The sequence below is a fragment of the Molossus molossus genome, unplaced genomic scaffold (genome assembly GCF_014108415.1).
Source record: "Molossus molossus isolate mMolMol1 unplaced genomic scaffold, mMolMol1.p scaffold_m16_p_5, whole genome shotgun sequence".
Lineage (NCBI taxonomy): Eukaryota > Metazoa > Chordata > Mammalia > Chiroptera > Molossidae > Molossus > Molossus molossus.
In genome coordinates, this window is record NW_023425388.1 from 66,918,085 (window position 1) to 66,944,776 (window position 26,692).

General features: G+C 43.5%; 1 protein-coding gene across 1 annotated transcript in view; it reads right to left on the minus strand.

Moving 5' to 3' along the window:
* The window catches only part of UPK1B (uroplakin 1B), a 29,295-nt gene extending 3,082 nt beyond the window's left edge, over positions 1-26,213 (minus strand). Inside the window, exons 1-7 of the mRNA XM_036243204.1 lie at positions 26,111-26,213; positions 13,601-13,688; positions 11,952-12,152; positions 9,547-9,621; positions 8,750-8,872; positions 6,010-6,189; positions 796-879 (exon numbers count right to left, since the gene is read on the minus strand). Coding sequence (XP_036099097.1) covers positions 796-879; positions 6,010-6,189; positions 8,750-8,872; positions 9,547-9,621; positions 11,952-12,152; positions 13,601-13,669 — 732 coding nt within the window. The 5' untranslated portion in view covers positions 13,670-13,688; positions 26,111-26,213. The remainder of the gene's footprint in view (positions 1-795; positions 880-6,009; positions 6,190-8,749; positions 8,873-9,546; positions 9,622-11,951; positions 12,153-13,600; positions 13,689-26,110) is intronic.
* Between the last annotated feature and the right edge of the window lie 479 nt (positions 26,214-26,692).

The following is a 26,692-nucleotide window of genomic DNA, read 5'->3' on the forward strand; positions in this document are numbered from 1 at the left end:
TTAATGATAACATGCAATGGGTTTATAATTATTATTTTAAGTGAATTAGTAAGTGTTTTGACATTTCTGTGCTACTTTCCAATGATGTAAGTATCAATCGAGATAACCTCCATAGCCAAAAATTCTTTGAAGACCTCAATTATTTCTGAGAGAGTAAAGGGGTCCTGAAACTAAAAGTTTAGGACTACTTCCTGAATGCAGTGGCTCTTAATCCTGACAGCAAAGTAGAATCATCTGGGAAAAATTTTTAAATGCCCGGGCCCTGCCTTTAGATCAACTGAATTAGAATCTCAGAGGTTGGGGTCCAGACATGCTTTGTTTTTTAAGCTCCCCCAGGAGGTTTTCATAGGCAGCCAGGGCTGAGAACACTGCTCCGCCCTCTTGCTATATCTGCATCCAGTAACATGGGCAGCAGGACAGGTGAGATGGGCCAAGGTCGCTCTTTGGAAGGAGTGAGGCAGATTAGCGTCTGATGGGGGCCATCTAGTTGGACGGCAGTCTGATATCTCACTATAATAAATTAATGAGATTGGGAGACCAGGAAGAGCAGGCGAGTGCATCCCAATCACCCAGAAGAAGGTTCTATTTAACAGGATGCATCCTTTCCCTGATAGGGAAAGGTAACTCCCTACCTCCCAAGGGACTCCACTGTCCTTGCTCAGGTGCCAGCAGCTTCCTGACCAGCCCTCAGGCCGAGGCATTGTTTTCAGACAGTCTAGTGAGGTTGGGCGTAATCTCCAAGTCTCTCTTTATCATTGTCCTCTCAGAATAAAGCATGTGCCAGGAAATACTCACAGTCCAGCAGAGAATGGCAAATCCAAACCAGGCAACGCCCCAGGCGTGTCGGTCCATTGGTCCAGAGATCAGGTCATAGCAGCCCTGCAGGAGTGGGGATTCCACACGGGTGTGAGAGGAACCAGAAAGAAAGAGTAAGAGATGGGTGGGAAGCAGACTGTTCTGTGAATCACAGTCCAGTTTAAAATAACCAAGCTATTTCCACATCCCATGGACAGCCAGTTATTGACAGTGCGTTGCCCAGGGAATAGAAATACCGTAATCTTGTTGAAAAATTCCTCCATATTACATTTATTTGTGTCTGTATCATTCAATGTAAACAACAAAGGTCTTGCTATTTTATTTTATTTTTTATTTTTTTAAATGCATTTATTTTTATTTATTTATTTATTTATTTATTTATTTATTTATTTATTTAATCCTCACCCGAGGACATTTTTCCATCTTTTGTACAGACAGAGTGGGAGGGAGAGAGAGGAAGAGAGAGAGAGGGAAACATCGATGTGAAAGGGACACATCGAGTGGCTGCCACCCGCACGACCAACCAGGGCCGGGGACAAACTGCAACCAAGGTACATGCCCTTAGCGGGAACCGAACCCGGGTCTCTCCGGACCGCAGGCGGACGCTCTAACCGCTGAGCCAAACTGGCCAGGGCGCTATTTTATTTTTTATAATTACTTCCAATTAAAGCTTTTTCTTAAAAAAAAAAAAATGCTGCCATTTTAGCCTAACATTTTTTTTCTTCATATTGGATATGTAGGTAATGTATTCTTAATAAAATTTGAATTTTTTTCTTTTCTAAAGATTCTATTGCTGATTTGTTTGAGAGCAGAGTTACTTTTTGATTTGTTAGTTTTTGTTTTATTTAAAAAATGGTTTTTTTCCTTTATTGATTTTAGAGAGAGGAAGTGATATGGAGAGAGAGAGAGAAACATCGATGACAGAGAACATTGATTGGCCGCCTCCTGCACGCCCCCCACTGGGGACTGGGCCCACAACCTGGGCATGTGCCTTGACCGGAAATCGAACCAGTGACTTCTTGGTGCAGGGTCAACGCTCAATCACTGAGCCACACTGGCTGGACAATTTGTTTGTTTTTAAATAAAAGTGTTTCTGGTCTATGAAAACCAGAGAGTATTTTTCTTTTAATCATTAAAGGAACCCCTATACCATATTTTCTAAATTTTCATTGGACATCATATTTCAATGTATGTTTTGGTTCTAGTAAGACCTTGAAGAGCCTTATTGTGTGCGCAAAAGTGTGATTCATTTTTTTTAACTCATCAAATTATTCCTTCATACATGTCATAATCCAGTAAGTTTTTACACATGGCCACTCTGTTCTAGTCACTGTGCAAAGTGCTGGAGTGTTACACATGTGTAGGGCTAGACCTGCTGTCTGCATGACCTCCACTAAAGCCCTGGGGATGACAGGGAATGCCTAGGAAATGCCAAGAACAGGCTGGTTCCCTGAACCACAGGGGCTCACAGGAAAGTGTCTTCCAAAGACTGACCTTGACGTTTAGGCCTTACTCAGTGGCTATAGGTGGCCACTTGAGGTTCAATCCTTCCTGAACCTGCCCCAGTCCCTTGTTAACCCACTGGCATGCCCTGCCTTTGCTATGCCTTGATTTCTCCCCAATTTATTCTTCTCCATCTATGTCACAGCATCTCCATTTACCTAGGTGCTCAAATAAAAAATCTTGAAATTACCCTGAACTGTTTTTCTCTTATTTGACATCAACTATTTAAGCAAATCCTTTTGGGTCTACTTTTACAATAGGTCTTAAATCCAAACATGTATTACTTCCTGCTGCCAGCTTGGCTTACCATGCCCTACTCCAGGACTCCTACAACAGCCTTCTGACTGGCCCCCCTGGGGCCTGAGTGTACTCTTTGCACTCTCCAGTCTTCATACAGTGCCAGAGGGATCCTTGTAAAACATGAGTCAGATCACTTCACATCCCTGCTCAAAACCCTCCAGGGGCTTCCCATCACCCAGAGAGTGGAATCCTCACCCTTACAGTGGCCGCAGACACTGGATGATATGGCCCTGCCTCTCCCTGGACCCCAGCTTCACTGCCAAATCTGCTTCACTACAAAGCGAACGAGTCTGAGCCTCAGGGCTGCTTAATTGCAAGACCACTTCAAAGCCCTGTACCTAATTTTGTGTGCATATTCATTGTTTTTCCTAAGGAGGACCCCTCTCCACACATGTTATAAGCTTCAGTCCTCACAAACTCTAGATCCATCCTAGTCTTCCACTCTTCCTTCACTCATTCTGGCCTTGCCATACTGATGTCCTTGTTTCTCCAAAAAGCTAAGAATGCCCTTCCTTCAGGGCCTTTGTACTTGCTGCCTCCTTTGTTTAGGACTCTTCCCCTGGTACATACCCCTAGTGGGAACAGAACCCGGGACTCTATGGTCCGCAGGCCGATGGTCCAACCGCTGAGCCAAACCGGCCAGGGCTTCCCATCTTCTTTAAGGGAGGGTCTCATTTCCTCTTAATTCAGATCTCTGTGCAAATGTCATCTCAACAAAGCCTCTTCTGACAACCATGGAGACAAATACCCTTTTCTGCATCATTCTCTATATACTTATCCTGCTTTGTTTCTGCTCATGGCTTTCATCGCTACCTGAAATGTATCATGTATTTGTTTGGTGATTAGTTTATCATCTGTCTCTGATGCCAAAAGCTCTACGAGGGCATTTTTGAATCTCTAGAACAAGTGCCTGGCACAAAGTGGGCACCTGATAAACATTGATAGGATGAATGGAACATGCTAGAAGTAATGATTACAAGAGTATAATATGCGACATAGTTGATGATTCACAAATACTCCCATATCCATTACTCACTTCATCCTCCCGACAATCCTGGGAGGTGGTCATTTATCCAATAATATGTATAAGGCCCTGGGCTGGGCATTCAGCTATGACAAGTTAGAAATGAGTCTTGTCCTCATGAAGCTCACAAACAGAACCCAGGTTTTTTCACCTCTTCTCATTGAGTGCTTTTCCTCATTATAGTGGTGCTTAACTGGATCTTCCTTAGCCTTACCCATCATAATGTTCTTGAGTGTTGTGACCAAAGCTTGCACATTGCGTTTCTGGGGCAGATGGACCATGATGTGAGAATATGCATATCTGCATCTGACATGCTATGTAAAAGTCTGATTTCCACATTTATAACCACATTTATAATGACTTCCCTAATTTTGTTAGCATTCATTTGTTTCAGGTCTTGAAAAGCTACAGCATGGATGTGAAAAGGAGAGCCATTCACCTCTTAATTTGCCTACCCACCAAACATTTATCAATGTCTGCTTTGTGCCAGGTATTATGCTAAGTATTCAAGATATAGAACTAAATAATGCATGGGCCTCAAGGAGGCTAATAGGAAAAACAGACTTGCAAATAAATAATTATAATATAGTCCAAGGTGTCAACTGCAATAATCCAAGTGACGTATCTGAGGTACTGGGTTGGCCTGTTTTGCTTTGTGGAGAAGGATTGCTATAGGAGAACTAGCAGCCCCTCTTACTCAGAAGAATGGTGGTGTGTAAGACTCTGGGGAACAAGAGTGGGCAGAACTGCAAAGGGTTAATAGATAAAGAGATAATGTTGAGAGTGAAGAATGAATGAGATTGAGAAAGTAGGAACACAGGGAGTCAGGGACAGAGGAATTTGAGGATTCAGGAATTGGTTGGGGGGTAGGGATGAGTGATTACGAGTTTGTAGTTGTAGTGTAGCTGGTGGGTAGTGCAGGTGGAAATGTTAAGGTGAGGCCAAGGAACTGCAAGGGAGGGTGCTAGAAGTGTTGTTATGACAGGTGTGAAATGTAACATTGTTGCTGTGAGATAAAGTGATTATCTGAAGGTAAACATCCTTTATGTCCCTTTCAAAGAGATGATAGATACAGTTTGTATGCAATTACAAACCAATCAAGATATGTCTGTGTGGGCCAGTTCCAGGGTTGAAATACTGAAAGCATTTTATGACTCCTAAGTGTGGTAATTATATTGTGCATCATGATTATGGGCAATACATTTAATTTTTATAGCAGTCTGAATATATCTGACTAAAATGACTCTAAAACAATGTTGTTGAAAAGCTAACTGAGGGTTGATTTGAACAACTCTGCAAAATAATTGTATCATGTTCTTTTCTGGATGAATACAACCAATCCAAGTCCAAGTGCCCTTCAGCATATGGCCGGTTGATCAGCATTGCTGTGTCCTTCGTTCTGAAATTGCGCTTTGCATTATTTACTCCAAGACTAAACAGTCTGGCATTTCTCAATTATTTAACAAACTGGCACACACTAGCTTTCCTCACAGTGGTTACTTGCAAAGTAGTGCACAGCATTTTAGAGGCTGACCATATGTGTATGAGGATTCTCTTCAGGGCTTTTGGGGAGTATTTCCAAGTTCTTTCTTGGCTTAGAATCTGGGCTCTGGAGCCAGACTACTAGGGTCTGAATCCTGACTCTACCATTTACTAGCTGCATTACCTTGGGCAAGGTACTTATTGGATTCTCTGTATTTCAGTTCCTCATTTGTAAAATAGGGATCATACTGGCACCTACCTGTGCTCATTACATGAGTTAATAGATATATGGCACTTGAAACAGTGTCTGGCTTTTAGTTAAGTACTCAGTAAATGTTAGTTTCCATCATCATTGTATCATCCTCATTAGGCTGGAGACACTTTTTCAAAAGCCATCTGTATATAAATTACTTTCTACCCAAATCATTATTCTAATGTTTTATTAAGACTATTCTACATGATTACTGAGTAAGGAATGTAGATATATAATTACGGCATTTACCCTCAGCAATCCCCATTGCTTTACAATGGGCAGATCATTCCTTCCAATTTACACTTTGCAAAAACAGAGCGAACCTTTGCCTAATGTAAATAGGTTTTGAGACACCAATTCTATGCATCGTACAAATCGCTTTCATTTAAACAAAGTTGGATTTTGCTATTGCACTTCTCATGTTCTGTTCATTTTATTAAAATGTAAAATTTCCCAGATCAGCCCTAGATTAGCATTCACATTTTGCTAACAAAGAAGAAAACAGTTAACATAAGGTTTAGGAAGGAGGACGCAGAATTCCTTACCCAGAGACTAGTGCCTCCAGTTAGCCAGTATGTTCCCACGAAGAGCAGAAGAAACTTGTGGCTGGTTTTAGGGGGCGAGGACTCACCTGACTGTGGTAATAACCAGGCACTCCTAGTTTGCAGGCATCCAGGTTGAGAGGTTCCTTCAGCTTGTTCATGACACAGCACTGACGAGGCCAGGGATAGTCTGCATCGTTGTTCTCAGTCCGGAAGGCAGAAGTGTATTTCTGCCAGTCTGACGGGCCGTTCACACCACAGCAATGGTCCTGTTGGCACATGAGGGAGACAAAATTCTCGTCCATGGTCCTTGTTGGAACCGTCAATGTAGCAACTGAGATCTTACAGAGAATAAAAGTATGAAAGGTGGTCCATACTTTATGTTTACTGAAAATCCCCCAATGAGAGTTGAAGGTATTGATAACTTACATTTTAGAGTTTGTAAAATATTTTTACATTTATTTCTTTATTAGCCATGAATGAGCTCTGTAACCATTGACAAGTTATTTAAACTCTCTAAACCCCAATTTCCTTACTTGTAAAATTGGGATAAAGTACTTACCTCATAGAATTGTTGTGAGGATTAAATTAGTTAATACACTTAACATGGTTACTACTCTGCCTGGCCCATAGTATACCCTCCATAAATACTAATACTTAAAAAATACAATACTAACATTGTGATACAACAATGTGAGAGGGGCATAATTAGCCTCATGCTACATATGAGCAAATTGCGTATCCGAAAATTAAAATGTCTAGCGGTGAAGAAATTATGAGTAATTCTTTTTGTTTTATTTTTCTATATTTTAAACATTTTCTACAGTAAATATGTATTGCTTTTATAATGGGATAAAATAAACTGGAAAAAATAACCTAAACCTTGTGACACACAGCTGTGACTCAACGTAGCAAAGCTCTATTAACACGTAGCTACTACCCTTACACTCTGGACAGAATCGAGGCTGGAGGATAAAACACAACGCACATCCCTTTCCTTCCTTTGTATGAAATTTGCTAGAATGTTTCAAGGGAAGAAATTAAAACTACAGGCATCTCTCAACTTTTAGAATAAATACATTCAAGCAAACTTGATGATAAATCAACTATCGTTAAAGCATGACCTTTTTTTTTTTTTTTTTTTAACCACTGGACTATGGAAGATATCTTACCAAAGAAAATAACTATCCTGAGCATTTTGGGCCCAGATGGTTAAATCTGAGCTAAGCGTATTTCAGATTGGGTTTTAAAAAGTTGGTAAGTGGATTTTTCAAATGCATGAACATTCATATTTTCATTTGAAGAGTTTAATTCTTGCTAACAAGAGAGTGATGGAAAGTGAAAAGGTGGTCAATGAATTGAAGGTCCAGATAGGGTAAAAACAAGTTACTGAAATGGGACTATTAAAATTGAAAGAAATTATAGAAGACGGGGGTAAAGAGAGTTCAAAGAAGGGGTGGAGGCCATAGGGAGTTTGCCGATGACGACTGTGGTATGTTGGTGTTGCGGTGGGATTAGGGTGGGGGGTTTGGAGGCAGTGTTAGAGTTGGGTTATTTAGGGGAGAAGACTTTATATACATACAGCAATAGAGAGGTGGTAACAGCTATTCTGAAAGACTTGAACTTTTGATGGTATTTGAGGTAAAATAGACTATAAGGTGTAATTGTCAGGTAGATACAACTGTGGTAGCTCACTGTCCTTAGAATCCAATAAAGAAAAACAACTTGTCTTTGAGCTGCCCTAATTAACAACCTCAGGGACAGCAAGATGAACAACGGGGAATGTTATAGACGACTTTAGCCCCATAAAAATTAACCAGAGTTTGACCTTCACTGGGAATTTGAAAAGCAACATCCTTCAGGAAAAGGGAGGACAGAAACGGCCCCAAGGCCAGAGTGTCCTGCATGCTCTGTAAAGAAACTGATAGGGAGAAACTGAAACTCCCTTTACCCCATAAAACTGTAACTGTTAAACATATGTGTATTGCACCTGACTAACCGCTGATATCCGTCTCGAATTTGTTAGTTTTTAAAATAAAAAAATGAACATAATAAAATGAACAGCAGGATAGATGTATGCTGACCCAGTTCACCCAGTTCCCTTTCGCCTCAGCTCCCTCCCACCTCCGTTCCCTCCTGCTTATCGCTAACTGCCTCCGCTTCTGTACACGCAGCTTGCTTGCTCTGCTAAACTCTTGAATGACCTCTGCCCTATATAAGCAACCCTCCCCTGAGCTCGGGGCTGCAGTTCTCCTCTGTGTAGGTTGGCTGCAGTCCCTGCGCAGGTAATAAAGCATCCCCCCAAACTAAAAATTGAGTCTAAGTGTGGTTGATCTCCTGGGTTACAAAACTAGGTGATCATCTCAAGTCAGAGCCCTTGGTCCTTAGCACGACTAGTCCATAGGAGGCGTGAAAAGATACTAAATAAGCAAAATAGACATAATTGCCACTAAGCAAAATAGACATAATTGCCACTTGAGTTCACTGTGAGGCAGAGGAGGCAACATTTTTGTTTTCATGTACGTGATGCCTGAGTTCTACGAGGCAGAGTGTGTGATTAATCTAAATTTCTTAAAAACGTCATTATCGCTCTACATGCAAGCTAATCATCATCAGGGCTTGAAATAAAATATAGATCTAGGGATCCCACTGAGTCATGTGTACAAATCCTGTCCCCTGCTGGTAAATAGCAGTGACAGATGAACTTGCCAAGTCAAGTCCCTTTGGGAAGGAAATCCCCTTAGAGGCTGTGGTCTCCAGCCTTTGCCTTCACTCCCTGGAGACCAGTCTAGGTACAAAATGGCATCTCCCCATGATCGCAGGCATTACCTGGAGCATAAGCCTGTCCCAGGTTTTGGTGACTCCGTTGTTTTTCCACTGGTCATCGTTGTTTGGAGGGCTGTTGTTTTGGTACCTCTCCAGCATCTGCTTCAGAAAGAGGTTGGGTGTGAACTACGGAGGAAGCAACACAAGAGGGAGAGTTAGCACATTAATCCCCGAAGTGTCTTGCTTGGCCCATTGCTGGGAGCACTGAACACTGTCTCCTAGAGTAAAACCGTGCTCAGAGGCACTGACTAGGGGAAGGGGGGTACGAGCTGCTCAGGGTGGCTGAAGTCCCCATGTAGGGAGAAATCCTCGTCTTCAAAGAAATCCCTGTGAGACTGGAGTGGACAGGCATTGCAGGATGGCTCAGGCTAGGGACTGGAGAAAAGAAGAGAAAGCAGGATGCTGAACTGAGAGGAAGTCTTAGATGTAGTGGATTGTTGATGGTCTTATTAGGGAGCAGTGGTCACGGCAAAGTGGGGAGAGCACAGGGGCTACCAGCCTGGGCCTGGGAGTCACAATGCCCGGACTCAGGATTCTTGCCGTCCACTTCAGCTGTGTAACCTTGGAAAAGTTACTTCCCTTGTTAGGTCTCATTTTTTTTCATCTATAAAATGACAATAGTGATAATACTCATGTCATAGGGTTACTATTGAAATTAAATAAAGTTATACAGTTATTAATGTGTATATTGGAGTGCCTGGCATGGAGTAAGGGCTTAATACATGTTAGCGACTTTCTCACTATAATGATGGTGACGGCTCATAGGATCGTGTTGCTCTGGGCTTTGGGGTTGTACTCACAAAGTCTCGTTGTGTTGCTGCGGTGATACACGACGCCACTTCAAAGCCATACACAATAAACATCAGAATAAAATACTGGAAGGGAAACACATTTTTTTTTTTTTTTTTTTAAAGGGCAACATTTACCTCCAAGGGAAGATTTTTTAAAACGAATAATTGTTTTTTGTTTTTTTTCTTTAGTACCGGGTTGGGCAAAAGCAGATTAATTCTACTACTACTAAATAATATAATAAGTAATAAATAAATAATACCAGAATAAACTCTGTTTCATGTACTCACAACCGTAAACCTACTTTTGCCCACCCCTGTATAGTCCTATAAATAGAATCATCCAATTATTCACATAGTTATTCAACAAACCTTCATTGATCAGTTGCTTGATGTAAGACTTGACGCTAATCAGCTCAATTCTCTCCTTTTCCTCAGAGAACAAATGACCACTGAATATAGAGCTGTCTCAGTCCAGCGCTCTGCATTTCTATTTTTAACTGAGTTAAAAAAATTCAAGAGGATGAACTGGCGTGCGCGCGTGTGTGTATGTGTGCGCGTGTGTGTATGTGCGCGCGCGCACGCACATGATGCCCTCACACCACTCTGCCTCTATTTATGTCTGAACAACAAATGACCCCTGAATCTGGACGATGACTATTTGCAAGAATTCTGTCTGTGCTCTCCTCAGCCTTGACATAGACCTGTGTTCTGGGAAAGGGTGCTTTAGTCCGTGTTGCCAGGGGAACACAGGAAAAACTGTCCCCCCTCCCCCCCAGCGCGAGGCTCGGAGAAAGGCTTGGGCTGGAGGGTGAACAGTAGGAGCACCTTCAGAGGCCTCCTAACATTTTCCTCCCTGTATTAGCTGCTGTCTTCTCTTTGTCAAGAGCTTGGCTGTCTCTTCTTAGAGAAGCCCAGAAACCCCTCGAGACCCTCTGGGAAGGAGGCGCAGGCTGCAGGTGTTTTCTCCGTCAGCCCCGGGGAGGGTGTCCTGCTCCCTCTCTTTGAGGGGCGTGGTGAAGAAGGTTCTCTCCCAGTTCAGTTCTCCTGGCCATGTTAGGCACACACGACTGGCCCAAAGTGAGACTGAGATGCAGCCGAAGCATGTCTCTAGGACATCTGCCCCCCATTGCCTTTCCCTGCATTCTTTTCCCACCCTGCAAAAGCGGGTGCTTTTGCTCTGGAACCAACTCACACCAAGGAACCAGAGAATGCAAATGGTCTGCATTCCCTGGATGCCAGGACGAGGTCAGAGCCCAGGAAGAGTGAACCAACAAGCACTTAAGTTGCTGGACGGGTTTCATAAAGGTGGAACTCAGGTCTGGCAGCATGGGGTAGGAGAGTTGTTTCGGGGTGGGGAGAGAGGGTGGGACCCCATCATAGTGTGAGAAACTACTGTCTCGAGCCTGGGGGCAGAGAGTAGAGGTCTGGACCCAACCCTCAAGGTTCTTAGCTCTGCTGATTTTTGCAAAGTATCTCAGATTTACTTCCTCTGCCAAAGAAGGGCATGCCTTGCTGCCTGTGGCTTGGGGCCAAATCATCTCTGTGGGTGCACAGAGTTAGAGCCTCCGCAGGCCGGCGGGAGCAGAGGCTGTACGTGGTGTTCATCAAGCTCCTCGAGGATCCTGAAAAGCGGAGTGAACGCACAGCATGGGAGGTGCAGGCTACCACACACAGTCATCGGCCTTGAGCTGAAAAATGTCTGAAAAGGATCATGCTTAAAAGTTCACGTATATCTGGTATTGCATATCTAATGTTAAATCTTGTACCCAGTTTTAATCTTATATTCTAGTTTTAATACTGACTAATATTACAGTAATATTTTTTTCCTTTGTTGATTTTAGAGAGAGAGGAAGAGAGAGGGAGAGAGAGATAGAAACATCCATGAGAGAGAACACTGATTGGCCGCCTCCTGCATGCCCCTCACTGGGGATCAGACCCACAACCTGGGCATGTGCCCTGACCGGGAATGGAACTGGTGACCTCTTGGTGCATGGGTTGATGCTCAACCACTGAGGCATACTGGCTGGGCTTACAATAATATTTTTGTCAAGAGAAAAAAGTCTAATTATGAAGTCTTCAGTCTGTCCTTTGGCCTATGTAACTCTTGGGTGTACCAGTTGGTACAGACATCAGTTTAGAAGCACAGGTCTGGAAAATACTCAACAGAGTCCCTCCCAGGGGTCCCCTTTTGGGTTCCCTTTACTGGAATCTTTTGCACCTGTAATACCAGAAGGCATTTTGCCCCCTCTTGGACAAGTTTCACTGCAGGAAGAGTTTTCCCCTCCTTCTCCCATCTCATCTGACACCCTCTGCTCCCTCTACCCCACTCAAAGCCAAGCACTGTGCTCAGGGAAGAAGAAACAATCTACCAACATCGATCCAGGAGACAACGGTAGAGAGATGTAAGGTCTTACCGCCAGAAGAAGTTTCCTGCTGGACTTCATGATGCCTACGATGCCTAGAATGGACAGGCAGAAGAGGCAGATGCCAACGAACATGCCAATCCAGGCTGCCCCATAGATGTCATCATTGTCGGTGGCTTCAAGCAATGGGTAGAGGCTGTGTTGGTCGGATACAAAGAAGATGCACTCTGCGGTCAGGGCGATGCCGCACATCTGGGGACAGAGGGGCTTCCGTCAGGCTGGTGGGAGGGCAGCATTGGGAAGGGATGGAGAAGTGGGGGCTGGGAGGTAAGAGAGACTGACTCTGCCCGCTGCCTAGGCTTTAGCAACTGACTCAAACTCTTCATTGCCAGGAAATCAAATAGCTCCTTCCAGCCTACTCACTGTTTGCATGCCTCCATCCTCGTGTTGCTCTAGTCCACTGCTATTTGGGAAACACCCAATTTCAAACCATTATAAAGGTCTTGGGGCATGAACCACTTTAACAATGTCTTCCTGTGTGAGGATAATCTCCCACCTCTACTCCCCATCATCCAAACTCCTGGGCTGTAATATTTAAACTGGTCCTGGTCATATTTATCAATGCCAGGGAGCCACTGAATGTTAGAGCTAGAAAGAACCTTGGCTTAGTTCTTCGGATGGCACTAAGAATTAGTGGGCTTCTCCCTTCCCGAGTACTCTCTGGAAGGAACACAAGGGTACGTGTTTGGCTTTCCCACCCCCTGTGTTTTATAGATGAGGGGTCTTGGCCCTGAAAGGTAAAGAGTTGTTCAGAGTTGCACGGAGTCAGAGGCAGGGCTGGGCCAAGAGCCAGGGTCCCTGACTCCCAGATACTCTCCCACCTCAATGTGCCCCACGGCTTGGTCTCTGAGCCACTCTCACTCCCGGAGTGCCTCAGTGTGACGAGAACAAGAAGGTGCAAACATCTGACCCCAATAACCTTCAAGGCAGAGTCCCGTTAAATTAAAATAGGTGAAATAAGAAAGAAACACCAAAGCATGTGTGTGCTGAGAGTGTTTGGACAGTGACCATGACCGACATGGTTCCTTTTAGATTCCTGTGCTTTAAACTTAGGAAGGAAAAATCTATTTCTTAAACCTATTCTTTTGGTATATTACATAGCTATATATGACTATTTATAAGTTAAATTTGAGCTAGTATATTTTACTAACACATTTATTTGAAAAATATATGTTTTTAGCCCTGGCCAGTTTGGCTCAGAGGTTGGAGCGTCAGCTTGTGGACCAGAGAGTCCCAGGTTCGGTTCCCGCTAGGGGCACGTACCAAAACAAATAAAAGTAAAATAAAAAATATATGTTTTTATTGATTTTCTGGAGAGAGAAGAAGGGAGAGGGCAAGACAGACAGAAACACTAATGAAAGAGAAACATCAATTGGCTGTTTCTTGAACACCCCTGACTGGGATGGAGTCGGCAGCCCAGGCATGTGTCCTGACCAGGAATCAAACCAGCAACCTCCTGGTGGGTGGGATGATGCTCAACCAACTGAGTCACACAAGCTAGGACTCATTTCTTCAAATAAAGAAAAGATGTAGGGGACCAGTAATGATATCATTATTTTCCTTTAAATTTTCACTTTTGATTGATCTAAAATCATGATTACAGGAAGAGTAGAATTGCCTGAAAAATACTCATTACTTACACCAAAAATCACATTTCCAAGAATCAGCAGGCCCTGGAAGCAACGAACTGTGGAGTCATCTTTGGCCATCTTCAGGATTTCCCCCAAGCTGGAGGCACAGTTGAGAACATTACAACTTGAGCAGGTGACAAATGCCACAAGTTTCATAACATGACTAAGTCACATTTCAAGGCATCCCAACCAAAGTCATGAGGTCATTTAGCAATGGAGGATATTTGGTTACTAAACTCAATAGTCACCATAATTTATAAAGAAGAAAAAAAAGGCAAGCTTGCCAGAGTCTGTTTAGTGTTTTCAGAACACACAGCCTGCATACTTCTTTTTTTAAAATTTTTATTCTCACCCGAGGACATTTTTTTTTTTTTGCATTTATCTTCAGATAGAGCAGGAGGGAGAGAGGGGGGAAGAGAGAGAGAGAAACATCAGTGTGAGAGAGACACATTAATTGGTCGCCACCCACACGACCCCAACCGGGGCCAGGGACAAACTGCAACAGAGGTACATGCCTTAGCGGGAACCGAACCCGGGACCCTCTGGTCCATGGGCTGACACTCTAACCGCTGAGCCAAACCGACCAGGGCTAGCCCACATACTTCTGAGTGAAGACCTGAGGTCCTGCAAGTCAACAAGGACAGACCCAAGCTGGCGATGACTGGGTGGGGAAGAAGCTCACTGAGGGTCCTTGGGATAAAACCTGAAGGGTGAACTCATGGCCAGAGTTGGCAGTTGGTTCCCAGAGGGATTATAGGCAGCTGTTAAAAACCATTATGTTCAGAATACTTTGTTGTCTTCAAAAATAGTCAGCATTTGTCCTCTGGATCTATGAGTTTGTTTCTGTTTCATTTTGTTTGTTCATTTGTTTTTCAGATTCCACACAGAAGTGAAATCAGGGAACAAATTATTGGTTGCTAAAGGGGAGGGGAGGGGAGGGGAGGGATAAAAAAAGTGAAGGGGATTAAGAAGGGTAAATGTCCATTTATAGACTAATCCATGGGGATGTCACGTGCAGCATGGGAGAGGGAGTCAATGACATTGTAACAACTACGAGGAGTGGACTTATCATGGTGATCACTTTGTAAAGTACATTCATGTTGAATCACGATGCTGTACACCTGAAACTAATATCATACTGTATGTCAGTTATAATTAAAAATACATAGTTAAAATTGGCAAATAAAAGAGTGCACTGTTACAGAAGAGGAGAAGAGGAGGAGTGGGGAGAAAGACAGCCTGACATACTGAGCTCTTTCAACGGGCCACTCTCCTAGGTACTTTACATACACACATCTGAGTCTCATAACCCAATTAGGTAGAAACAGGAGAAAGGTAAAGAGGCTCATTTAGCAGATGAGGAAACTGAAGCTTTAATTCAGGGAAAATAAAGTTCCTGGAGTTTTACAACCAATGCGTGCAAGCGCTAGGCTGGAGATCTTGTCTGTGTGACTCCGGAGCCCAAGCTCCCAGAAATTGTGTACGAGGTTCAGTGCTTCAAATGGCACTAAAAATTACAGGGCTTCTCCCTCCCTGAGGACTCTCTGGAAGGAGCACAAGGGTAAGTGTTTGGCTTTTGCACTTGAGAAAAGCCATCCACACCTCTCAATGTTTTATTAGTTAAATTAATGAACTAATCACTTTGTGCATTCATGCGCTAAACAAAATTTTATTAAATGGTGCAACCTGTGTTTTGAGATATACAAAAAAATGTAAGGGAGATTTTTACAGTCTAGGATTTTATGTTCCAGTAGGGAAGCTGAGATCTGTTTCTAAATAGTTATAAAACATCTAGAAAGTACCTACGTAGTGTGGGGGTCTGAGGAGGGAGGATCTAAGCCTTGCAGAATATGTATGGTTTTTGATAAGTAGACTAGTGGTGGGTGGGTGTGGGAGGAAGGCGGGGTGGGTGATGGTCCAGGTAAAGGGAAGGTAGGGGACTAGAGCCCGGAAGAACTAGGAGCCTGTGGGATTGTAATTGAGCCAGTTTGGCTGAAATCTCCGTTTGTGTGGGGATCAGTGTTTGGCAAGTCTTTTATTTGACTCAGACCTTGCTAAATTTTAACTTCACTGTTACACTCTAATCTAAGTATTAACAACCTTCCAAGTAACCTTAAACGTCTCTAAATAGTTTCCCTTTCCTGTTCACCTGAGTAGCTGTGAGAACTGAAAGACTTAAAATGTATAAATGTTTTTGGTTCCAAATGGGGCACATAGTGGGCCCCCCATCAAGGTTTGCTGAATAATAGAAGCAGCTGGCCCGTTGTTACAAGGCTCCTAAGTGTAGTTTCTGCTTCGAAATGCCACTCATTTCTTTCTGCTTGGAAATGTCACTGATGCTTAGAAATGTCATTCGTTCCTTCCCGAGGTGGTTACACACGGGACTGTGGGGAGCCCGAGTGCCCTGAAGGAGTTAAAGCACAAACCCGCCCAAGGGGAGCCTTGCTCGTGGAGCTGGGTCAGCCGCATGGCAAAGTTCATTGCTGGTATGCACAGACGTTGGCCCTGACCAGCTGGGTTACTTGAGACACAAGTAAACACTGCGGAAGGTAGAAGTTCAGGCAATACAAGTATAGAGAGCAAAGGGCAAGTTTCTGGAGAGACCAAATTCAGCACCATTGTCAACCACTACCGATTATGCGCCCATGTGCCAGGTAGCAGCCTATTTGTGGTGGTGTGTTAGGCCTAAAGGACACAAAAAGCACAATTTGTTCTTTCAAGGGATTTAAAGTGTGATTACAGCACCACAGGTTCAACGCCCACATGGCTGCGCACAGTGTAAAGGGGGAAATAGGGCCGTGGAGAAAAGGGAGAAGGGTGGTCAGCCACCAGAGAGGGGTTTTATTGGTCCAAAAAGGAGCTACAGGGACCCCCCCAAAAGGGATTTAGCTCCAGTGAGCCAATTATGTCCCATAGCCCCCATATTGTCCCAAAGGCAACTCTGCCACACAGTTTTAAAAGGGGGAGAGACGGTTGAAGACTCTGGGGGAATTGTAAGTCAGACTCAGGGTGGAACATGCAGACAAGAGTGGGAGAAAAGAAGGAAAGGGGCAGACAGGGGCTTGGTCTGAGTGAAAACGAGAGTTGAGAGTGAATTGAGGAAATCTAGGCAAGCATGCGATAGGGAGGCCAGGAGGCAGCTGCTGTGGGTGGACGTACCTAAGGCAGGAATAGATGGATGGGTGAGATTTTCTGAAGTTGCGGATCACTAGATTTTTCTCCTTCTCCCTATGCGTCCTCTTCTCCTTCCGACCCTTGGCTTCAGTGGCACATAATAACTTAGAAAGTCACCCTTGTCATTTATAGTCACAAAATAATGATGGAAGCTGTCACTGAGCGAGCACCTGTGACGGTCTCAGCACATGCGTGGCACTTCCGTTCATCCTCTCAACAGACCTGAGAGAGGGTATTTTTACCAGAATCTGTATTGGCTCCCTATTGCTCCTGTAATAAACTACCACAAATGTAGTGGCTTACAACACAACCCTATTCAGCCATAAGAAAAGATGAGATACTGCCATTTGCAACAACATGGATGGACCTTGAGGATATGATGCTAAGTGAAATAAGTCAGTCGCAAAAAGCTAAGAGCTGTTTGATTGCACTCACATGTAGGATATAAACCTAAAACTCATAGACACAGATAACAGATGGTTATCAGAGGGAAGGTTACCAGAAAACAGATGGTTACCAGAGGGTAGTAAAGGGTAAAGGTGTTCAAACATATGGTGATGGATGATGATTTGACTTCGGGTGCTAAGTACACAATACAATATACAGATAATACAGAAATATACACTTCAAACCTATATGATCTCATTAACCAATGTCACCCCAGTAAATTTAGTTGAAAGAAAGAATGAGAGAGAGAAAGAAAGAGAAAGAAAGAAAGAAAGAAAGAAAGAAAGAAAGAAAGAAAGAAAGAAAGAAAGAAAGGAAGAAAGAAAGACATCCAAACCACATAAATCACATGAATGCATTCTCTGAAGGTACTGGAGGTCGAAGTGTGAAACGAGCCTCATGGGCTAAAATCCAGGTGTGAGCAGAGCTGCCCTATTCCTGGAAGGTCTGGGGAGACTGCTTTGCTGACATTTTGCAAATGAAGAAAAGGAGGCTTGAAGAGATTACTTTGCTCGGTCACATTGCTAGGTAATGCAAAAGCTGCGATTCAAACCCAGGTCTGCCAGGTTCCAGATCATTTACTTAGCACTCCACAGCTTACAAAGTCCTGTCCCATAGCTAATACTTTCAGTAGAAAAAGAAACAACTGGTTCACTTCCCTGCCAACCTGGGAGCAGAGGGAGCACACACACATTCCCTGCGTGGATGGTCCTGCCTTTGCAAAGGTCAGAAGCTCATGGGCCTCTCTTGATTCACTTCTCCCGGATCTTGTCTCCTTAGCTCCTGTTTGCACATTTCCCCAAACCCAGTGCTGCACCCACCCGTTCTGCCAGGACATCTGTCTAGGTGTATCCCAAACCTGCAGTTCTCTCACCCACTCCTGGGGACTGGAGTCCTTGGAAGTAAAAGGCACGGATGTGCAGGTCAATGTGAGAGTCCACATTTCCTGGCTTCTTCTTGATTGCTTGTGTTTAGACTTAGTGTCTAGAGAACATAAAACATGTGTCCCCTCTTTTTCCCCCAAATAGCCACAAATGTCAAGAAGGAGGGCACTTAGGCAGCCACGTCTAGGCTTCTGATGGTTGGTCACAGCTGTGGTGGTGGCCTTGTGGCTGTGGTCTCGTGGCGAACACACGGGACCTGGCAGCAGGATGCCAGGATGCAAGCCCCAGCCTGGCCCATCCTTACTGTGGAACTCTGGGCAATGCCACTCAGCGTCTGTGTCTACTTCTGCTTTATAAAAGGGGCGAAACACAACTTACATGATTGGATTGTTGTGACCATTAAGATAAAAGATACAGAGTGGTTGGCAAACACTAAAATTATTTCTAAACATAAGAAATTATAAATAATAACCAGAGGGATATTTAAGAAGGGCAGGGTATTAGGTTATGGTTTTGCTTTATGTACCAGTGACCCCTGGGGCCTAGGAGGGAGGTTCTACTCTGCTCCCTGCCCAGGGGCTGCTGTGCTGGAGGGGTCTTACCCATGTGTGCCTCTTTTTATTTTCTGTGGAAGAGTTCATGGAGAAAAAGAATCTCTTTGGGAGAGAAAAAAGCTTCCCAGTTGTGTTTGGGGTGCGGCCAGAGTCAGGCACCAGGCAGTACGTCCCGTGGGAGAGGCCTCTGTGCATTCCATGGGCATTCCTGAGCAGTAACCCCGCCGCCTCTGGCTTTGGCCCGGTGATGCAGAGAGGAGCCTCGAGGTTCTATCTCCTCTGTACCAGGGCTGCTTTCTCCCTGACGCAGAAATTCCTCAGGGAGGACTTTGTTCTGCTCCCCTTGTCTGTTGTGTCCTTCTGGTATCAACCTAGGAAGGGCTTTTCCTAAGTTTTACTGTAAGAGTCTCCAAAGCACGAGACGGTGCTGGGACCCTGTTTTATTTGTCTTTCTAGGTCCAAGGTGGTGCAGTGCTTGCAACATAGTAGGCATTCAAATTACTTTGCTAAAGAAAAGGGCAGATAGCCTGACCGGTGTGGCTCAGTGGTTGAGTGTCCACCCATGCACCAAGAGGTTGCCGGTTCAATTCCTGATCAGGGCACATGCCCAGGTTGTGGGCCAAATCCCCAGTGGGGGGCATGAAGGAGGTGGCCAATCGATGTTTGTTCTCATCCATGCTTCTCTCTCTCTCTCTCTAAAATCAATAAAGGAAAAAATAAAAATAAATAAATAAAAAAGAAAAGGGCAGATAAAGTAAAATTTAAAAATGTATATTTGAATGGATGAATGAATATATCAGCATAAAATCTGCCTAAACCTTTTTGCAGAACTGGTTAGTATGGTGAGGTAGAATGTGCATGGGCTTTGGATAGACCTGATTTTGAATCTCAGCTCCAGCTCTTAGCCGTTTTGGGACCTCAGGTAGTTAATTTGTTGAAATTTCTCTCTAAATGGGCATTGTAATTCTTAACTTAAAGGGTTACCATAAAACTTAAATGAGAATATATGAAATTTGAACACAACATCACCCATACAATATTAACTTTCTTTACTTTTGCCTCAGTTACTTGAAGCAGACTGACCAGAACTAATAGACTACTGAGTGGTGACGGCACCTAAAACTAGTGATTTAACTGTGTTTTAAAACAACCATATTTTCAAAGGAAATATGATTTCCATATGTAACTCATATATAAGAACTGATAAAAATCTGGTTAAAACAAAGTAAGGTATCTGGGCCCCACAGAGCTTCTCCTAATCAGCTCTAGACTTCCTGACCACATGGCTAGCCCCCGAGTGGTTGGAAACCACTATTCTAGAATTAACAGAAGAGGAATATGAAGGTAAATTACTGAGCTCAGAAGGAAGTTACCCAAGGATTTAGAAGACACTCAAGAGTGAAGTTGAAGTGGGAAAGTCGATGTTCTACACTCTGTGTGTCAAAGAGACCCCGTTCATGGGAACAGTTCTAGGAGAGGCTCCTGGAAAAATGGGGCAAGGAATTTACTTCCATAACAGATGAGCTGGAGGAACCTCTAGGAAGGGTTGCAGTCCTGGTACACTCAGAGGAAAGGCAACATGATTTCCATGAAAGAAAATAATCAGGTCTAGAGAGTATTATGCTAAGTGAAGTAAGTCAGTCAGAGAAAGACAAGTACCACGTGATCTCACTTATTTCTGAAATATAATGAACAAAATAAGCTGATGGACAAAATTGATCCAGAGACATGGAAGTAGGGAACAGACTGACAAACCTTAGAAGAAAGGGGGATTGGGGTGAGTGTGTGTGTATGGGAAGAGATAAACCAAAGAACTTATATGCATATATGAATAACCAATGGACACAGACAATAGGCAGGAGGGGAGGGAGCAGGGAGGAGGGTAATACTGGGGGGAGGGGGGAGGGGGAAGAAGAACATCTGTAATAAAAAATAAATCAATTAATAGAGATTGCTGATAAAGCACAAAAAATAAAGTGCTTGCAGTGTAAAAAAAGGAAGGAAGGAAAAGAGAGAGAGAGAGAAAGAGAGAGAGAGAAAGAAAGACAGAAAGACAGAAAGAAAGAAAGAAAGAAAGAAAGAAAGAAAGAAAGAAAGAAAGAAAGAAAGAAAGAAGGAAAGAGAAGAGAAGAGAAGAGATGAGAAAAAAGAAAAGAAAGAGAAAGAAAGGAGCCAATCAGGTCTGGCTAACTGCTTAGAGTTGTTTGAAAGGTATTATATTTTTGTGCGTAGAGCAGAATAACAAATTTACATAAATTAACAAGAAAAACTCTGATGAAGTTTCACACCAATGGCTATTAAACACTTATGAATTTGTTGACCTTTCTGGAGAGGACAGGCATGGAGAGAGGACAGAAGGGATGAGCAAATGGGCTACATATAGAACATTAACTGTGGTGTTCTTTGGGGCCTGTAATCATTGTGTCTTAAAAAGTTAATAACTTCTTGAGTTTTGTCTCTGCTTGCCTGATAAGGAAGTATCAAAATGAACACTGTCAGGGTTAATTTTGTCAACTTGACTAGGATATGGTGCCCAGTTGTTTGGTCACATACCAGTCTAGATATTTTTGTAAAGATATTTTTAGATGGGATTAACATTTAAATCAGTAGACTTTGAGTAAAGCAGATTGTCCTCTGTAACATGGTGGGCCTCATCCAATCAGTTGAAGGGCTTAAGAGCAAAGACAGGTTTCCTGAAGAATAGGCAATTCTGCCTCAAGATTGCAGCATAGAAAACGAGTTTCTAGTCTGCTGATTTCAGACTCAAGATGGCAACATCAACTTCTTACCTGAATTTCCAGTCTGCTGGCCTGCTCTACAGATTTCTGACTTGCAAGCCCCCACAATCACATGAGCCAGGTCCTTAAAATCTCTCTCTCTCTCTTTCCCCCTGCCCTCTCTTCGTTCTTTACATGAACAGAACAAATAGGATATATATATCCTATGATATATTATATATTCATATATATATATACACACATACACACACACACACACACACACATGTCCTATATGTTCTGTTTCTGTGAAGAACCTTGAATAATACACCCACCCACCCCAATTTGGGCTGACTTATATTATTGATAGAGGCAAAAATCATTTTCTGATGTCTCCTGAAACCATTTTACCCTTTCCTTCCAATTCTTGCAGGCAGCTCCTAACTTCGGCTCAGATGAATTCAACAGTTTCTGTTTCCATTCCACACAGTGCTTCCAGACAGGATTTCAAAAGCAGAGGTTCCTAACTGATCCTACAGAGCACAGATGTTCCACCTACTGGGCCAAAACTAAGTAATTGCACCATTTCATAATTTGAAGAAAAAATTAATGCTCAAAATTTGTCATTTTAAGCATTTTTCTCTCACAAATTTTTCTTGAATTCTGGGTGCTTGCTACCACCTGTCTGGTTTATAGTATGAATTTAGGCCAAAATGATCTACTTAATTATTTTAAATTTAATATATCAATGCTTTGTGGTGTTCAACAAAGATTAAACATGCCCTCTAAGTGCAAGCCGCTTAATCAGTCTTGAGAACAACTGTTTTAAAACCCAGCTCTGATTTTCTATCATTCTCCTGCTTAAACTCCCTATAGCCTTCATTCAAAGGAGAGCGCTGGGTAGCTCCCACTGAACCCACAGGCTCCTTCTTACCTCCCATCGCCAGATGGCTCCTCTTGGCCACCCATTCTCTCTTGCTGACCAGTCTCTTTAAATCCAGATTTCTCCTGAATTTGTAACTTTTTGACTCTTCAGTTTGTGGAGATAGTCCAGTGCCTTCCCTTTGCCTGTCTCTACAGTATTTGTCCAGATCCAACCTTTCTATTCTCCTTCTAGCCCATGGATGAGAGATTGGATGACCAATGAGATGAAGCACAAGTTCCTCAGTTTGTATTCAAGACAGTGCCAACCAGGTTTCACAGGGCCTGCTGCTTGTCTTCTGCTGCCCTGAGGGTCCTGATCATGGGTCCAAGTTGTGCTTAGGTTGTCTCTCCCTTTGGGATCCCTTCTCTCATTTCTTTGCCATTGCCTGAAGCTTAGCTGAAAAACCTCTCCTTTCCCTAACTACACTTGCCCCAAATTATCCTTTCTTCCTTACCTCCTTCTCTTTGAGCTAAGCTACCAGCTCTCCAGACATGTCTTGTCTGGTGGATACGTGAGTGTGGTTTTTCTCCCCTACTAGTGTCTGCCACAGCAATCTAGCTGGTACTCTGTTACCTCTTTTCTTTATCCAAGTTTGTTTAATCAGCTATTCTGAACCCACAAAGGAATAGATGTTTGTACATTAAAAAAAGTCAATTTGCCCTGGCCGGTTTGGCTCAGCAGTTGGAGCGTCGGCCTGTGGTACAGAGAGACCCGGGTTCGGCTCCCGCGAAGGGCACATACCCCGGTTGCAGTTTGTCCCCGGCCCTGGTTGGTCGTGCGGGTGGCAGCCACTCGATGTGTCCCTTCACATCGATGTTTCTCTCTCTTTCTCTTCCTCTCTCTCCCTCCCGCTCTATCTGAACAAAAAATGGAAAAATGTCCTCGGGTGAGGATAAAAAAAAAAAAAAAGTCAATGTGACAAATAATTGCATTAAAGAAGCAAAATTACAAACTTTCAAACTAATTGATGAGTGACACACCTAGAAGGCAATGACTACACTCGTGGTAGATTTTGTCTTACGAAGAAGGTTTGTGATTAGGGAGAAATGGAAGTGTCATTTGTCATTGGGCAATTATTGGCCACATGCCCATTTCTATTGTGATAGAATATTGGCTCTGACTGCAAATTTAGAGGTTGGTAGTCAGCCCCCAAATTGTACAACTGAGGAAACGAAGCCTCCAAGAGGGGCAGTGACTTGCTGGAGATCATCGATGTGTCGTTGCAGTCAAGATTGGAGTACTGAACTGCTGACTCTTAAGCCAGCCTTATGATGACTTTGTTGCTAATCATTCTTCTTTAAGGTAGGGAGATACCATCTCCCTTAATGGTTCCTTAAAATTAAAAGTAACTCCCAACGCCCTGCCTTGAGCCTACCCTTTCCCCTGACAAGTTAAGCCACAGGGGGAACCACATAACAAAGCTGGAAAGGAGAGAGCCTTCGACCCTTGCCCTCCTTTCACAGTATTACTAATCCTTCACCCTCATTTCTGAGATCCCACAGCTAGAGAATCATCCTGTGCTGCTCCTGAGTAGAATGTGAATACTGAATATAAAAGAGGCACATTGAGTCATCAGTGTCAATGCCTCTTGTGAATGTTATCAGACCCCGTCCTCGTGTTTCCAAAGGGAGAGGGAAGACACCTAGGGAGGGGGAAGAACCTAAAAAGACACACCTCCTAACTCATGATTTGGGCTGGGGCTGACTCTATGGATAGAGACTGACTCCTGATAATATGATGTGTCTTCCCTTCCCTTTTAGCACCCAGTATATATGAGTTATTTCAAATATGAGCTTACTGACACTTTCCTGTTATTCCAAAGCAGCAATTCCCACATATGTATTAGATTTTTTTTTTTTTCCCAACCTGGTGGGGCTAGAAAGTTTGCAGATGGGATGAGGTGAATTTTTTAAAGAGAGATTGGTAGAGGGCAAGAGGGCACAGCAGCAGCTGTCCAATTCAGAAACAATACTGCCCGAGACGGAAAGTGCACAGCTCACCCCAAAATGCTTTTCACTTGAGGAACAGCCCTATGGACCCAACCCTATGGGAAACTTCCCAGTGGTTTGGCCCCAAGGTGCTGGATTCCAATTACTCAACATCCTGGGATTTGCTCTGAGGAGTTGAGATTTTTTTCAAAGGCTGGAGTTTTTTTTCTTTTTTTTCCTTGTGATTTCATTCAGTTTGTTATATTATTCATATCCATAGTGTTGATGTTTCCAGACACACTGAATAGGTCTGAAAACCAGTGATTGCTCACTAAACAAACCAATTTTCAAAGAAAGAGTGAGACTCACCCACCAAGCATGAGATCATTATTTTTCAAATTCATTACCTTTTTTCCTTACCCGAGTTCATTGGGCCAAATAACACAAACCACACCTCAAACTCTATTTCATGCTAGAGAGATTTGGATTAACAGGAAAAAATAAAAAGAGAGATCGGAAGAAACAAGAAACAAGAGACACAACATGCAGGTGCCTTAACCCCAGCCTGAAACCCAGAACAAGAGAAGAGAGTCGTTCTGACTTAGAGGTGAGAATGAAAATGGGCGTGGAGGGTTTGCACCAGGACAATTGCTAGTCTACTTAAATGCAGGGTAGGAGGAGTCCCTGGGAACGGTGGAAAGAGGCATGGCATCCACAGATCATAGCACTCATTTGTTTTTTGTCTTCTTTTTTTCCCCTTTATTAGGGAGAAAGGAAGAGAGATAGGAACATCAGTGAGAGAGAATATCGACTGGCTACTCCTGCACGTCCCCCACTGGGGATTTGGCCCCCAACCTGGGCATGTGCCCTGACCAGAATTGAACCAGCGAACCAGCGACCTCTTGGTGCATGGGTTGATGCTCAACCACTGAGCCACGCCAGTTGGGCTAGTTTTTCTTTTTTAAAGCTCTAAACTTGCTCTGACCAAAGTGATACCTAGTAGTTGCAAGTAGCTATTTAAATTCAAATTATTTCAATTAAATAAGAATTCAGTTTTTTGGTTGTGCTAGCCACATCTCAAGTGCTCAATAGCCACATGTAGTTAGTGGCTACTGTACAGGGTGGGGTAAAAGTGGGTTTACAGTTGTGAGTACGCAAAACATGAGTTCTTTCTTGTATTATTATTTATTCATTATTGTATTGTTTTCCATACGAACAACTGTAGACTTACTTTTGCCTCACCCTGTATGTTTAGGGTCTGTGGATCCTGGGGGATCAACTAATTGGTAAAGAATAAAAATGACATTGTATAAATAAAGCTAATTTCTTGACTTATTCCAACTGACACATTTATTAAACAGAATTGTCTATAGAGAAGACACCTGAGTAAATTATTTCACAAATCCCATTACAGGTTGGCAGAACCAAATGATTTCTGCCAAGGAGACCAGAAAACTTTCTCTCTACTAGGCTGAGGATGATTATAAAGAACATGACCAGTTTCCTGAAATTTCCTTTTACTTTTCTGACTCCCTGAGGAAACTGGGGGTCCACCAAGGTGTCTATATGAGATTTACTCAGGAGATGCAGGTTTTCCCAGGGTTCTTGGTCTTTCTGGGAGGGTATTTGAGGTTGATATCAGGGTGGATGAATAACAGTCCCAGAAGAACTTTAATCTTAGTTCTGAGAACAGGACAATACCAAAGGGTTTAAGGAAGCAATGTGTAGAGTTTAAAGAGAACAGAACAGTCACAATGTCCTAAATTACAACAAAAACAAGACAGGACATCAACTTCCTTGGTGCTCAGACTGCTAGCTGCCCTCCTGAGAAAGCAACCCAGACTCTGAGTGCCCAGGGGCCCTCCCTGCAGAGCGGATCAGTTTACTCACTGCGCCCTCGCCTCCTCCTGGTGCTGTGCTGGCCCAGTCTGCCGGCCCAGCTGGCCTGAGGTGCTTTTCTATCCTGCAGCAATTCTCTGAACCTTCAGGACCAGGGGAGGATGGTCTGTGAATGGGAGGAGGCATCTCACATGGGCTGAGCCGATGCTGCCTGAGCCTGCCTCCTGGGTGGGAAGTAACAGGAAGTTTTCAGGCAGGTGATCTCTGCTGCTGTGGAATGTGTGATTCTGACGGAGGAAAGCACCTCACAGGGCTCCGCACATCACCCCCCTGGAGCCGTCCGGGGTCTGGGCTCCCCTCAAACACACCCTCAGGGCTCTTATTTTCATTTTGGTTTGATCCGTTTTTATGAGTGTGATTCGATCCTTTATTCTGTTTTTCCTTGTGCTTTACAAGGTCTATGTATGGTTCTGACTGCTCCTTGTCATGCTGGTTCACATATATCTGTCCAGGGTCACCTCTAGTTTTGGTTTTTATAACTCGCATATGCTACGTTTATAGGGATAGTCATTGCCCAAGTAATGCTCACACTGAGGTGGTCCAGAGACTCAGGGGCAAGTGATCTGGGAACAA